Source organism: Arctopsyche grandis, chromosome 2 (genome assembly GCF_051622035.1).
Source record: "Arctopsyche grandis isolate Sample6627 chromosome 2, ASM5162203v2, whole genome shotgun sequence".
In the NCBI taxonomy this organism is placed as follows: domain Eukaryota; kingdom Metazoa; phylum Arthropoda; class Insecta; order Trichoptera; family Hydropsychidae; genus Arctopsyche; species Arctopsyche grandis.
In genome coordinates, this window is record NC_135356.1 from 33,859,112 (window position 1) to 33,875,549 (window position 16,438).

The following is a 16,438-nucleotide window of genomic DNA, read 5'->3' on the forward strand; positions in this document are numbered from 1 at the left end:
ATCCTTCGCGTGCGAGCTAAATTTTTATAATTAGGTTCGTCGTTCCTGAACTTAATGCATTATGTGAAAAGATTGTCATCCATCGGCATTCGTTTGCAGTACGATAAAGTAGAAATCAGCTTTACCGACTGTCACTTCTAATAATGCCATCTAGCGGTACTTTAGTTGCATTTAACATTTAAAAAAAGAGAAATAATTTATTTTTCGTGTCATAAATTTGAAACCGAGTATGATTAATTATCACTCTCAAATAATTCTGAAACGTAAATAAAAAAAAAATTGATGAACAGGAGAGGGGGAAGAAATAAATTTTTAGAAAGGCATTAATAGGTATGCTCATCGATTGTGGTGCTAGCGTCAATTCAATTGTCATTTGACAGATGTCATCGTTCACATAACCTCAAAATGTCATTCGGCAATAGGTAATTAGCACTTGTTTTGATTCGGTTCACATCATTTTCTTGCACGCTACAATCTAAAACCACTTCGCAATATATTTGAATCTTTGTGTATATTTTATCTCTATTATATTTACGTATGTACATATACGAAAATTTTGGTATAAAGATATCAATGAAAAGATACAAAATTGAGGTTTCGATACAATTCTAAAATACTTTAGTATTTGTATGCTATTTAGATCTCTTACTTTTCAATCAAACTTCTATCTATGTATGTCCGTGTATACAACTTTTTTAATATCAACAGGAATTCCAGTACAGAGATTTCATACAAATTCAAATTGAATTTGTATAATTTTTTGTAAAGGAGAAAAATAACCATTCAGGCACAATTTTAGAGCATTGTGACGATTATGTGACGTTAGTTTTAATTAGATTTATTTTTATATTTCAGTGAAGTTTATGATGTGGTAGTAATTGATGGCGGACCGGCTGGTCTCACCAAGCTTTTTGAAAATGGGTAGGAAGCTTTGCCGTTGGAGGCCGGCAATCCGATAGACGAACGAGCAAACAGCTTGCCACTCGGAGACGCTATTACAGATCTCGGAGCTGAATGGTTATTATAAATTGTTATTTATATTGATATGCATTTATTTACTTTACTATATAGTCTTCATTGTCAAATGGCTCGGTGTCACGGTGAAGAAAATAATGTCATATTTGAAATGGTCAATGATAATAACCATGTAGAGACTTCCGGGATGGCCGGATTGAACGATGATTCCACTGGGAGTTAATTATTCAATGAAATATCGGAAAAGATGAGCTTACTGTGTTATGATATGACCAGGGTTGCCAGACTTCCCCATCTGAGCGGGAGTTCAACAGACAAATCCCGAGTCCCGCACTGCCTCTGAAAATCCTGACTTCTTAAAACAAAATGTAATTCTTGTAATTGTATCTAAAATATTTTATTAACTGTGATTCCTGTGGATTATTAAGTAACTATTTTTTATATGTTCTCTTCTACATATATATATATATATATATATATATATATATATATATATATATATATATATATATATATATATATATATATATATATATATATATGTGTGTGTTTGTACTTATTTATATACATTATAATTTAATTAAAAATATTTTTTCCTTTATATCTTCATTAATTCGTAAGCTTCTTTGTTTTTCATTGTTCGAAATAGTGAATGTTCCGATCTGTGATTTTGGAAATCTGGCAACCTAGGATATAGCGTATGAGGAATTGGAAAGAGTAGCCACTGATTCCGAATCACTCGGTGATAACTGAACAGTCGTGTGACTGGCTTGAAGGGACCTCCAATCTAGAATATGTACTTCCAAGATATTTCTGCATCAAAATTTTACTGTGTCAAAGCAAATAGCAACAAAGAACTCTGATGATGGCTTATATTGTCAGAAAAAAAAAACACTGACATACATCCTTGAATAGTATATTTTTCGAAAAATTTCCCTTGCAAAAGTTTATATGGTATTACAAAAAACTGCTAAAAATCAACGAACTTATAACTTGAATTCAGTCTGCCCTGATCTTCACTTTCAGCTTATTTCGGTATTAATAAACGAGAAAAGGATCCAGCATACCAGCATGAGAAAAGAATCCACAAAAAAGACTACAAAGTATGAAAAAGACCCGCCTAATGTTTCTACTGCATCCTTCAGATGTAATTCTTCAGATAGTGAATAGAGTCAAAATTATTTTTATTTCTATTATTATATGGACATTAGGTACAACAAACGAACATTTGCTGAGCGGCGTACTTTGCTGCTCGAAAATCAACAACTACATAAAAATGAAAGGCGATTTGGATTTATTAAAGAAGTTGAACAAAATAGTTGACTTTATAATTACCATCATCAAGATTACAGCAATAGAAGAATGACAGAATTGATATGGACTAATATTGGCGAAAAGTTTAATGAATCTGGGAAGATATAACATTTATTATTTGCATAAATATATGAATTAATGGGCTAACTGTGTTTTGTGAAATGCTCACATAAATATTCCCTGTTTTGAATGGCATCATTACCCGGCCTTCTTTGATAATTGTCATGATAGCGACTAGAACTCGCCGTTATTGTTTTCAGTTTTTGAAGTAAACTGATATTTTTCGTTCATCTTAATGAAGTTGTGAAGTATGCAAGTAGTTTTAACAATTTTAACAGATTTATCCAATGAACAGGACAAATACACGGTGTTTCAAATACACGAAACTTTGATACAAGTACGAGTATACAAAAAGCGCATTCGACCTCTAGATAAACGGTAGTTAAATATTGTTCAAGACTTCCATTATGCAGTCTCATAATATTGGTGCAAAGGGGAAATCCTTCATCCGCCACAAAATAAAAATTGAATGGTCGTCCAAATTCTTCTTCTCCTATTAATGGCATCGACTCTGGGATTTTTTAAGTATTATTTGAAAGTGCTTGGCCTAATCTGCAGTTACGAAATACTCCAGAATCACTATTTCTGCCATAATCTCCTACGTCAATACTTGTAAATAGTCCATCTGCATCTGCGCATGCCATAAGATGAAAAGAGAAGTACTCTTTATGATTAAAGTAACTACTTCCTGAATTCGCTGGCGAATGTGTTTGCCATCATGTTATGACTGCAAATGTAGTGAAACCCCGGTGTGCGTGTTTACGTCGCATTTAACGTTAAGTGCTAAATGTGACGAAGCAAATACAGTGAAGCATTTACAGTGTGCATGCTGATTGATGCATCTTTGGTGTGCGGCCTGACTAAGGAGTTCAAAAATTGGCATAAAATACTGTTCAAAGGCATTTAAGTCATGTTTTTAAAGATTGCCAATGAAATTGTCTCTCATCAATGAGTAATCGTTTTGTGAATGTTAATTTTCAGATACAAAGACCCGTTGAATGCTGAAAATTATGTTGGCGTGCCGAGATCAATCATGGATCAGACGCTGGAATGGTTTCACGAATTGGAGAATTCGCTCAAAGCATCCGATACTTGGTTCGACATAGCCGTCAGTACTTACTCTTACTCTTAATGTAATATTGAACACTTCATTATAAATTACGTTCAACAAAAATACTCACCTTTATTGGTTTATTCTTATTGTATTATTTTTATTTTTACTTTATTTTATTTCCATCAGTACCTAATGGTTTTTTGTTTTATATTATACTAGCTGTATTACCCGGCTTCGCTCAGTATTTATAATATAAACCACTTAAACATGACTAAGCAAATAGTAAACATTTAATTAAAAAAAAAAAAAAAAACATTTTTTTTTTGCCTTCTAGGGCTTCGCCCTCGGCGCCCCTCTGAGCCTTTGCCTTCTAGGGCTTCGTCCCTCCACGCCCCCATGAGCAATTGCCGTTTAGGGCTACGCCCCCATGATCAGTTGCCTTTTAGGGCTTCGCCCCTCCGCACCCCCATGATTAAATGCCGTCTAGGGCTTCGCCCCCATGATCAGTTGCCGATAAGGGCTTCGCCCCTCCACGTCCCCATGATTAATTGCCGTCTAGGGCTTCGCCCCCATTATCAGTTGCCTTTTAGGGCTTCGCCCCTCCGCGCCCCCATTATTAAATGCCGTTTAGGGCTTCGCCCCATGATCAGTTGCCGTTTAGGGCTTCGCCTCATAAGGCTGCGCCCCATGGGGCTGCGACCGATAAGGCTGCGCGCCATAAAGTTGCGCCCCATCGATTTTTTGTATAATTGTTTCTTTTCTTTTCCACTACTGGTTTTATTCTTCAATCGTGTTTCTCAGACTAACAAATGCGTCGTTATTAACACTTTGTCGTCGGGTAACGGAGATTACAGTCCTCAGTGAATTGTTGCTAAACGTCGGGTGACTGTAATCTACATTTTGAAATCGTGTTCACCGATCGTGATTTACGTGAAGATTTTTTATATAACCAACATTTTTTATACAAATAAATTTTTAAGGAGAATTTTTTTTTAAATTTGCCCAACTTCTATATAATTGCAAAATTTAAAATACAATGATTTTTAATATTTTTCTAGCAAATAAAATTTCATGATAGAAAAATATTAAAAACTATTTCCATCGTCTTTCTGATGGACATGATTGCAAAATTTAAAATATTGTTGCGTAGGGGTGGGTGGAGGATCCAAGTAAAAGGCCAACAGTCGTTTCACAGCATTTATTGATGATTCAGGAGATACACGCAGTGTCACTGCTAAGTCCAGAATGACATGATATCGCCTACGTACCGCCTTATAAGGGGTAGATCTCTCAGGACGTCTAATCTGTTTACCTACTGTATAGTCACGTATTCGGATATGTATTCCCACGGTATGAGAAGTGCAATCATTGTTTAGCTTTCATGCACTTAGCTTGTCGCTAATCCCTAAAACCACTTACACCGGTCTCACGGTCTCTCAGGACGTCTAATCTGTTTACCTACTGTATAGTCACGTATTCGGATATGTATTCCCACGGTATGAGAAGTGCAATCATTGTTTCATGCACTTAGCTTGTCGCTAATCCTTAAAACCCACTTATACCAGTCGCACGGTATGCATTTAGTTAATCCGTTAACAGATATCCGTTACAGATAATCTTTGAACGGTCACAGTCTCTGGGATTCTATTTGCTTAATCCGCGGCGTACGTTACAATATAATCTTTTTTGGACAGGGATAACCAACCTTTTTTTATACAAAGAAATTTTTAAATAGAGAAAAAATCTAAAAATATTCCCATCATCTTTATTTATTTATCAAAATAACAAAACTGCTAATACATATAACACAAAATAACAAAAACAAATTATAAAGCATCTTCCACAAAGGTATCCATTAACACCCTTCAAGAAAGCAGCAATGTTATTAGAACTTCTAATGCCTTCAGGAAGGGCATTATACATTTGAACACCTCTGTGAAAAACACCTCCTGCAGTTTTAGCTTTCTTAACTCTACCTATAATTAATTTATTTCTATTTCTTGTTTTATAATTATGTATATCTCTATTCCTAACTAAACTTAATTTACAATCCAAATAAATGCCCAAATACTTAATATTATCTACTACTTCTACCACTCTCCCATCCATAATCACATCACTCACAACTTTTTTATTATTCATCCACATCATCTTAGTCTTACTTAAGTTCACTTTCAGTTTATTCTCACATAACCAATCACTTAAATACCGTAATTCCCTAAACATCATCACCTACAATATAAACTAACGTATCATCCGCAAACATATGAAGTTTTAAGGTTTGCCGAACCTTTTCTACAAAGCATTTACAACAATTGAACAATGAGCGGCACCTTGGCTATCCGTACTCTGATAATAATTTTTGAACTGGGATAACCAATCTTTTTTTATTCAAAGAAATTTTTAATTAGCGGAAAATATCTAAAAATATTACCATCGTCTTTATGTCTAAAAAGTCTCTAAAAATCGTCTAAAAATATTACCATCGTCTTTATAGCCAGCAGCGTGGCTCGGTCGTTAAGCTTCTGCTTAACACTGAGAGGCGCCGAGTTCGATCCCTTGAGCTGACCTCGATTGAAAAGAATTTTTCTGAGTATATCTGTAATGCTGCTGGTCAGACCAGGATTTGTGACTCCTGGTTGATCGTTTCCTATCAGAGTTTTTACAATTTTCTCTGATTTCATTGTTGAAACGATTCCCGATTAAAAATTGGCTAAAAATCCTTCCTACCCACTATGTCACCACTATTAGAGTATGATTAATGTAAATATTACAATAAAAATGTATGTACAATTCATAGATGTCTCGTTAATTGTCGAGTTTAAGTCAGTGTCTCGTAATTTAGCGACTTATATAATAAAAAAATGCTGTATTGTTTGTAATTTGGCCAGGAAGGCGCATTGGGGTTTACCTGTAATGCCTTCCTGGTATGAAATAAAAAAATAAAAAAAAAATAAAAAAAAAATGTTATAAATGATTGCAAAATTTACAACATGATAATTTTTGGACAGGAGTAGCCAGCATTTTCATACACTAAATTTCCAAAATGAGAATAAAATCTTAAAAATTTTTTAGCCTCTTTATGCTATACATACATCAATGATTGTAAAATAACAGTACAGTAATTTTTCAGACAAGACAACTTTTTTTTATACAACAAAATTTTTAAAGTGACTCCGACACATCAAGATTCCTAAAATATGACAAACATCGCTCTCCATTTACGATAAACTGTATGAGGTTGTGGGTGAAGATGCGAAATACTTCCAAAGAGCTATTGGATTTGCTGATGTAATTCACAAAATCAGACAACACGGGTTGGAAATTTTCAAAACAACTATCATTCCCTTCTATGGACATTGCATCATCGAGTAAGTATAACCATATGCGTCGGTCTTCTGGTATACTTGCAAATTCAACATTAAATATACGAAGGCTAACTTTTAAATTTAATAATTTCCTCAAATTTTCTTGAGTAACGTTGCGTTTACTCAAAACGTTTTTAGACGTTAAAAATTTAAAAGTGTATTCATAAGTTTTGATTGAACCTTCACTGAAAAACGTAATCAATTGAAAGAGGAAGCGACACTGTCTTTCCATGGACAAATCTAAGGAACAAGGGGATTCCCAGTTTATAGTAGAATTTGTTTGTATGATATTCAAAGTATCTTCAACAGATGTTTTTGTAATACTGCTTATGAATTCGATAAGCTCGGTGAAGCTTTTAAAAATGTAATAAGTAACTGAATTGAACATTGGTGCCATTTTTCTATAAGAAACGTATTTCGTAGCGGATTCAACTTTTTCGATGAAAAGGGCTTGAAACAGGTTTAAAATTTTAGAAAAACATTTATTGTCAGAGACAGATGCAAGATCTGACATCATTTTCATGTCATTTTTTGTTATAAATAGAAGCTGCTCTGCTGATAGATCGTTGAAGTTGTAATTGTCGAAAAAAATAAAACAATTGTCATGTAAAGTTCTTTTATGGTGTTCTAGTCCTTCACCAATGATTTTTGTCACTTCTTCGGTAAAATCCTCAATTTCGGCAATTTCTATAATTGGTAGTGTGTCATTTCTTTTTTCAATAGACTGTAATATATTCAAGAATGTTCTTGCAATGTCTTTGATTTCCTCTGAAACATATTTATTTTCGACGAGTTTATTCATAATCAAATCATTCTTAAGTAGCACATCTTCTTCATTTATGTTTCCAATTTCAATATATATTTGTAAAATATCATCATTGACAGCGATATCATCACCAATCTTATGGCAAATGTCACTGATAAGTGAGATAAAATCTTTGTAGCAATGTTTCTTTTTATTCATTAAACCATCTTTAAAAATTTCCGTTATTTTAATTTTGTTAAATAAAAGCTCACATATGATACGGTTATCCAAAAAGCTATTTTTCACATATAAACCAATTGTATCTGAAATTTTTGCACGAGCAATAAACTGTTCATGATCTATTATAAACAAATATCCTGGAGTTTGGTTTCTGATGTAAAACGTCTTTTCATCGGTGAACCTAGTATTAAATTGACAGGATAATACTTTTGTTAAATTGTTTCCCTGCCACTCTCCCTCGATGTATTGTTTTCCATCTTCGCTGAACACCGTTTTTCTCGTCACCTCGATTCGACTATCATTCTGGAATCCTTCCCGTCCATCTTCATTATGAATTTCAAAAACTGCCATCTTTTTTTTGGATCGCTGAAATTTAAAAATAATAAATTAAAATTAAAAATACCATAATTAAAAATATTTGAATTTAAAATACTACATCTAAAAATATTATAATTTAAAATTTCAAAATCAAAAATATTATATTTAAAACATTATAATAAACAATACTATAATAAAAAATATTAAAATAAAAAATACTATGATTAATGTACCATAATAAAAAAATACTGTAATTAATTATACTATAATTAATTCAAAAAAATAATACCACCCTCTCACCCATACAAGATTATTATGAAAAAGAGAACTTCAATATGTCGAAAATTTGGTTTTTCTTAAATATTTCAATATTAACATGTCGATATTATGAATATAATTGTCTTACCTGAATTTTGATCCCAATCCAGATTTTGTGATTTTTTTCTGATGCTACGAGCTTATCGTAAAATAACCGTCTATCTGAAAATTCATATTAAAGTAAAAATATTAATCATCCTAGTTGATTGTGTGTAAAACACGTGAAAACTTCAATTAAAATTAAAAATACTGTATGTATACTAGATAAGTAATATACCTACTATAATTAAAAATATTTAAAAATTTAAAATACTACATCTAAAAGTAATATAATTTGAAATATTATACTTAAAAATTTCAATATTAAAACAAGTGAAACTAAGAAAAACCTTGAAAATACTATGATTAATAATACTATAATAAAAAATACTGTAATTAATAATACTATAATAATTTGAAAAAATATTATATATAATAATACCAAGATTTTTATGAAATGGAGAAATTCATTATGACGAAATGCTTTTTGTTAAATATTTGAATATTAACATGTCGTAATTATGAACATAATTGTCTTACCTCAATTTTGATCCCAATCTGGATATTTTGACTTGTTTTCTGATGATCTATCTGAAAATTTATATAATAAATAAAAATATTAATATTCTTAGTTTATTGTATTTAAAAGACATGTTTATTTTTGGAAAAAATTATACTCTCGATAGTTTATACCGGGGCAGCCAAACCTTTTTATAATTCGGCTGCCCTGGTATAAAGCTAATATTTTCGTCCAACTATTATATATCGCAATCTACCAACATACATATGTATATAAAGGGGGGGGGGGGGGGATATGTTTTATATAACGTTAACAAATACATAATGCTTATGAAAAAATAACAATTTTAAAAATAAGCATGGTTTATGCTACAACAGATCGTTGACACTCCTCAGATTTGGAAATATTTTTGGGATTTACAATGAAAGAGATATTCACTACAGGTCAAGATTTTTATCGTTCAAAGAATTTCGTGTATCCGATTTTATAATATTCATATTTAATAATCTATTGTTCTATTAGAAAAACAGATTCGGCCAAATATGTACGTAGACTCGTAGAGCCCTAACAACAGATCGATTTTTGTGTCGCATTCGTTAAGATTGGATATTAATCTACATATATGTATATATGTATATATGCACATATGCACATCGATATGATACATCATTCATTTATCTGAAACATATGCACAACGAATATGTCGGTTGTGTTTCAGATATTTTCGGGTAACATTTATCAACATACGTACATTTTAAGAATGGAGAAAAGATCGACTTAAAATCAAGCCGCGGACGACTGGGTGGGCAGCCCTAGTCGATTTAACGATTTATGCACCGCACCGAATGCGTATGAAGTGACGTCACAAGCGATGGTGTTACCCTGTGTAGCAAGTCGGGAAGTCACCCTTTCCCAACCCAACGTTTCTCGTTTCCCGACTAAAAAAACCGATATTTTTTCAATGTGTAAACAATAAAAATAATAAATTTTAAATAAAATAAAAAAATAATATGATTAAAACCAATAAAATTTATAAATTTTTCGCTGTCATCATTAACAGGTGAGAAGTTTTTAAGGAAAATTCACCGTCAGTTACTTAAAACAGATTGTGCACTGCTTGTTGGTCGTCCAGATTAAATTTGAATGCACTTTGATATATAGGTACACATATCGATACGTAAAAAAGTATAAATATTAATTTGGAAAGTTATTTTGCTAATATTAATATATGGGGGAGGGGGGGGGGGGAGGTGTGGCGCCGTAAAATATTTTGCGGGGGGGGCACCGGGAATTCACGCTACGCCACTGACTGGGTTCGATCCTGTGCAAATCTTTAATAGATTAGCCCAGGATCGAATTTGGATATTTGTGACTCCAAGTCGATTGTTTCTTGTCAGAGTTTGCCAATTTTATCTGATCATTGTTGAAACGGTTCCTCAAAATTGGCAAAAAAAAAATCATCTTCTGTATATTTAATATATGTACAATTTGTAAAAAAATATGTACAAGTATCCATAGATGTCTATCCATAAATGGATTAATTTATTAATAAATTAATTAATTGTTAATTTCGTGTTCTTCAGCTTCTCGAAATACAGTGATTTGTGTAATAAAAATACTGCATTGTTTATTATTAATTGTCTAGGAAGGCACATTGGGGTCTTCCTGTCAAGCCTTCCTGGTATATATCTACATATGTAAAATAAATAAGGATCTCAGAAATTTGTAACGCCGTGCCTGAGGGGCTCTAGCAAAATAAATGTGCCATTGATAGGGAATCAAATTAGAAACCGAAGAAATAAATGGTACATTCACTGTGATTAGGACATACTTAGCAATATCTTTGTTTCATAACATAAAAAAGGGGGTGCAAATATTTTATTCCGACTTAGTACATTAGCTTATTGCCAAAAGACGCTACACATTCGCTGACCGTTGTCTTACAATTTTAAGTGAAAGTGAAACATTTGAAAATCTGATTATGGATTGCGAGTGATTTTAGTTCCATTAACAAACTAATGTAAAAATGGGTTCGGTGATTATCAGGCACCCAAAAATTCTATCCATCGCACTAAAGAGAGTTCGAGTGCCAGATATTCCGTGTTCACAATTTTCGTGACAATGATTGTCGTGTGCGCGATAGCAATGTGCGAAATAATCTATTTACCGTAATAATGAGTAATATGATTGGGTTTTGTATAATTCATCGCGAGTTTGTGGTAAAGGAAACTCTAGTTATTGTCGTTATCCACTACATTAACGCCAATCGGCAACATATGAATACCGGTTCTGTGATTATTAATTATTAAAATCTCGATTACGGAACATCTGGCACCCAAAAACTCCATCAATCGAAAGAACTCCACGCCAAATATTGTAATAACGAGAACTCGAGTGCCAGATATTCCGTATTCGCGATTTTTGTGGCAACGATTGTTGTGCGCGCGGTCGCAATTTGCGCAATAATCCGTTCACCATGAGTACCATCATTCAGGGAATAGTCATTTTTCAAGATTTTTATTTTTTAATTAACTTATGCTTATCTTGGTTTAGAACAAGTGGTCAACGGCTAGTAGAAATACTACATTTTTTGGTCATTTGAATGTAAATACTTCATTAACCGGTTGACTGGCCAGACTTTCAGGAATTAATTTAAGGGTTAAAGAGGTAATCATATAATTTTAAAATTATTTTTTCCATTACAGGTTCAAAATTTATTACTTTTTACATACCAAAATTCATTAACCTCCCGGAAAAGTCATTCAAGTGGGTTACAGGTGTTATCATCCATTCGGTGGCTTGCAATATCATTGCATAAACTAAAAAATAAAATTGATTGGTTTTTAGCTTATGCATTCATATATAATTTTATATTTATATTTTTTCAAAAAATGTATACATATGTACATACCCTACAAAGCAAGAGGGCAAAAAGATAGTTGACAATAGTGAACCATTTTTTGTGCACAACGCTATAGTGTTTCGTCTAACAAAAATGGTTCGGTGATTACTAGTCACCGGACCCAGAAGGTGCCGCGTATTGTTCAAAGATTGTAAATGCATTGTTAAAGGTTTGCCGAACCTTTTTTTACAAAGGATTTACAAAAATGGAACAATGGATAGCACTGTGACTATCCTACCTCTAGTGATTACTAGTCAAATGTGAACCGGTCACTCTAGATCGGTCACACGTGATCACCCGTCGCACTAAAACTGGTCACGAGAAAACTAGTCACACCCGAAAATTGGTCACACCCGAAAATTGGTCACACCCAAAAATTCGACCATTTTTTTATTTGTGTGTGTGACCAGTTTTTTTGTGACCAATTTTCGGGTGTGACCTGTTTTCTCGTGACCAGTTTTAGGGTGACGGGTGATCACGTGTGACCGATCTAGAGCGACCGGTTCACATTTGACTAGTAGTCCGTTTACCAACAAAAATAGCCACATAATATTTCGAAGGGCATGAATTGAAATTTACTGAAAATCGCACTAGCGAGTGACAGCTGTCAGCTGGTAAGGTCGAGACAGCTGTCATTGTTCTAGTCATCTTTTGTAGTGGTTTTACTCGCGTTCGAAATGGAGCCGGTGAGCTCCCGCGAGGAGTCTGCGCCCTCCGACATCGAAGAGGAGGGACGCATCCCCGGACCCCCATTTCGAGGAGAAAATGCGACGCAAACTTCGTTTCTTCTCCATGAACCCCATCGAAAAGTGGCACGCGAGGCGAAAATTCCCATACGAGTACATAAAAAACACATATATCTCCGAATCTCGAACCAATCAACACTTTTTATTACCAGATTCGTGTTCACTGGGCAAAATCTCGTCTCTGAACCAAAAAAAAAGTCGTCATTTGTCGAACAGTGTAATTAGAAAACCTCTTTTTCAAACTTTGTAGTCTCTTTTGTGGATACTTTTCTCATGCTGGTGTTATTAAAAGTAAATTTAAAACGTCTTCATTCCATTTCTCATGTGACACTTTATTAAAAATTTTCTATATCTTTTGAATTCTTTTTATCTCACTTCTTGTGCCTCTTCACTCAGCTGGCTTATGGGCACTAGAGCATGTTCAATGATTTCCAGGCCATGAATTAAGAATCTGTGAACAGTTGGAGGCAAAGGGTACCACTTTTTTCATAGGCCCCCCCGGCCCGAATGCCAGGGGGAGTGTGAGATTCTTACTCACTAAAAACCCCTCTCTCTTTCAGTTGCTGCCGGACAGCAGCAACTGAAAGAGAACATTACCAGGCAGCAGCTGGGCTTGCGCAATGCGCTCACACTGGAGACAGAACACTGCCTCCGTCTTCTGGTCTACTAGTTCCAGCCCAGCGCGATTTAGCCATGTCCTCACCCGATAGAGCGCGTCATTGCCGCAGATCTCCACGCTTCTGAGGGATTTCGCAACCACCATGATTGCGACATCGTCCGCAAAAGCAACGGCGCTGGCACCCTCCGGGAGCTCCACCCTCAGTAGCCCGTCATACATAGCGTTCCACAGGACAGTTCCGAGGACAAAGCCCTGCGGGACGCCCGACGAGAGTCGCCGCAAGGAGAGATCACTGGTAGTGCCGCATTGATACTCCAGTTGTTGGTTTTCAAAGTAGCTCTCCAGCAGTCTCGTCAGGTAGCGGGGCACCCGATGGTCCTCCCCCACGGCTCTTAGGATATTATCCCATCGAGCCGAGTTGAAAGCATTTCGGATGTCCAGCGCCACCAAAGAAAGCGACATGCTTGCTCCGCTTCACAGATCCTTCCCATGCCGATCGTACTGTTCCGACGACACGGTTGACAGCGTCAATCGTTGATCGGCCCCACCTGAATGCGTATTGAAGCAAAGGGTACCACTGGGGTAATAAGAAATGGGGTATTAGGTCTCTGTGTGCATCGGTGCATTCTTGAAGAGTTTAAAGAAACCTCTGTGAAAGGTATTTAATAAGCTGGTGCAGATTTTGTTGTTTGTTGTTGGTACTTTTTCGATGAGGGATGCGAAGAAGCTACAGTAACTTCCGATTGGTACAAATCTATAGATGCCATGGAACTTTCCGGGACTGAAAATCTCTTAAATTTATAATTCAGATACGTACGTGGTTTGGATAGAAAGGATCCACTATTTAAACGATGAGGAGATTATTAAAATTTTCTTCACAATACGATCTCGTTACATCCGGTAACCTGTACTTGCTCTATAATTTCTTCCTTTGGGGATATTTGAGAGTTGAAGTCTACAAACATCCAGAAAACTGCAATATTTATAATAAAAAAGTTATATGCACTTTAAGATAACGTAATAAAATTATTTAGAATATGAATATTGCGATTTTTACCAGCATAAATACTATTTATCGAGCACAGTTTAATATCCAGTGGAGGAGATGATCACCCTAACACAACCAATACTCCAAGTAAGTACTGACGGCTGTGTCGAGCCAAGTATCGGATGCTTCGAGCGAAATTTCCCATTCGTGAAACCATTCCAGCGTCTGATCCATGATTGGTCTCCGCACGCCGACATAATTTTCAGCATTCAACGGGTCTTTGTATCTGAAAATTGACATTCACAAAACGATTACTCATTGATGAGACACAATTTCATTGGCAATCTTTAATTTAATTTATAATAAATAATTAATTTAATTTATTTTATGTTCAACAGATTTAATCAAATGGTCTGATTTTTTAACTCCTTACATATATTAATGAATTCAATAGAAATAATATAAATCATTTATGTACATATATGTAACAGCATTATATTGTACTATTTCAGAATATTCGTACGCAGTGGCAGATTTAATTCATTAAGCGTATGAATTCTTCATATATGTATGTACATATGAACGGGTTCCCCCGCGGAACATCAATCTAAAACTAATCTCAACTATAGATTTTTTCGAAGCTGGAATGGATTTTTAACAAAAATTGTGAGTGATTCGGAATTAGTAGCTATTCTTTCCAATTCCTCATACGCTATATCCACGGTTGGGAGATTACCAAAATCACAGATCGGGACATTCACTATTTCGAACGATCAAAAAAATGGAATGTAGAATTGAGAGAATGTGGGCCACAATTTTATACAAATTATTGCAAGCGGAAAGATCTTTAAAAAATATAATCCATTTCTCATACATTTTTTTTTTTCGTTTGCTTCAGTAAGAATTTGTTTAATAAACAGACACCTATGTATAGAAGGTCAACATTTCAAATAATATTAAATAATTCTACAATTGAAGAAAATTCGATTTTCATGTTTGGTTTAAGGACAAGACTTTATTATTTTGAAGCAAACCATTTCTATTTACGTACATTTTTGTACATATGCAAATTTTGAGAAGTCAGGATTTTCAGAGGCAGTGCGGGACTCGGGATTTGTCTGTTGAACTCAGGACAGTCCCGCTAAAATGGGGACGTCTGGCAACCCTGGCCATATCACAACACAATAAGCTCATGTTTTCCGATATTTCATTGAATAATTAACTCCCAGTGGAAACATCGTTCAATCCGGCCATCCCGGAAGTCTCTACATGGTTATTATCATTGACCATTTCAAATATGACATTATTTTCTTCACCGTGACACCTAGCCATTTGACAATAAAGACTATATTGTAAAGTAAATAAATGCATATCAATATAAATAACAATTTATAATAACCATTCAGCTCCGAGATCTGTAATAGCGTCTCCGAGTGGCAAGCTGTTTGCTCGGTCGTCTATCGGATTGCCGGCCTCCAACGGCAAAGCTTCCTACCCATTTTCATAAAGCTTGGTGAGACCAGCCGGTCCGCCATCAATTACTACATCATAAACTTCACTGAAATATAAAAATACATCTAATTAAAACTAACGACACATAATCGTCACAATGCTCTAAAATTGTGCCTGAATGGTTATTTTTCTCCTTTACAAAAAATTATACAAATTCAATTTGAATTTGTATGAAATCTCTGTACAGGAATTCCTGTAGTTATTAAAAAAGTTGTATACACGGATATACATAGATAGAAGTTTGATTGAAAAGTAAGAGATCTAAAAAGCATACAAATACTAAAGTATTTTAGAATTGTATCGAAACTTCAATTTTTTATCTTTTCAAAGATTCAAATATATTGAGAAGTGGTTTTAGATTGTTGCGTGCAAGAAAATGATATGAATTGAATCAAAAGAAGTGCTAATTATCTATTTCCGAATGACATTTCGAGGTTATGTGAACGATGACATCTGTCAAATGACAATTGAATTGACGCTAACACCACAATCGATGAGCATACCTATTAGTGCCATTCTAAAATTTCATTTAGCGACTCTAAAAATAAATCATGTTTTTTAATGTACATTCATTAATATGTGCATGGATTAGTCTGATTTTCCCGTTTCTCAATAATTTCTCATTTTTTATTTTATTTCTTCCCTCTCCTGTTTATCATTTTTTTTTTTATTTACGTTTCAGAATTATTTGAGAATGATAATTAATCATACTCGGTTTCA

At 34.3% G+C, this 16,438-nt stretch overlaps 1 protein-coding gene and 2 long non-coding RNA genes across 6 annotated transcripts; 2 read left to right on the forward strand and 1 right to left on the reverse strand.

Annotated features, from left to right (window-relative positions):
* Nucleotides 1-359: 359 nt before the first annotated feature.
* On the forward strand, nt 360-5,476 carry LOC143921438 (uncharacterized). Its single transcript, XR_013261438.1, has 3 exons — nt 360-422; nt 856-1,017; nt 3,331-5,476. It is a non-coding gene; the product is annotated as an uncharacterized LOC143921438 (long non-coding RNA).
* On the reverse strand, nt 5,156-16,198 carry LOC143921281 (uncharacterized). Of its 4 annotated transcripts, XM_077444538.1 has the most exons (9): nt 15,993-16,198; nt 15,606-15,764; nt 15,258-15,530; nt 14,276-14,492; nt 14,036-14,191; nt 11,684-11,770; nt 8,972-9,022; nt 8,481-8,554; nt 5,156-8,122 (listed from the first exon to the last, which is right to left on the reverse strand). In XM_077444538.1, the coding sequence occupies exon 9, from the start codon at nt 8,105-8,107 to the stop codon at nt 6,569-6,571; it is 1,539 nt and encodes a 512-aa protein (XP_077300664.1). In that variant the 5' UTR covers nt 8,108-8,122; nt 8,481-8,554; nt 8,972-9,022; nt 11,684-11,770; nt 14,036-14,191; nt 14,276-14,492; nt 15,258-15,530; nt 15,606-15,764; nt 15,993-16,198; the 3' UTR covers nt 5,156-6,568. The 4 variants fall into 4 exon arrangements, with proteins under 4 accessions (XP_077300664.1, XP_077300648.1, XP_077300656.1 ...); XM_077444522.1 differs by lacking the exon at nt 15,258-15,530 and having other exon boundaries at nt 15,993-16,192; XM_077444530.1 differs by having other exon boundaries at nt 15,606-16,192.
* On the forward strand, nt 12,449-14,258 carry LOC143921392 (uncharacterized). The gene is made up of 2 exons (XR_013261428.1): nt 12,449-12,692; nt 13,160-14,258. It is a non-coding gene; the product is annotated as an uncharacterized LOC143921392 (long non-coding RNA).
* Nucleotides 16,199-16,438: the final 240 nt, after the last annotated feature.

Excerpts from the sequence above, each read along its gene's own strand:
- LOC143921281 (XM_077444538.1), bottom strand. The coding sequence starts at position 8,107 with ATGGCAGTTTTTGAAATTCATAATGAAGATGGACGGGAAGGATTCCAG.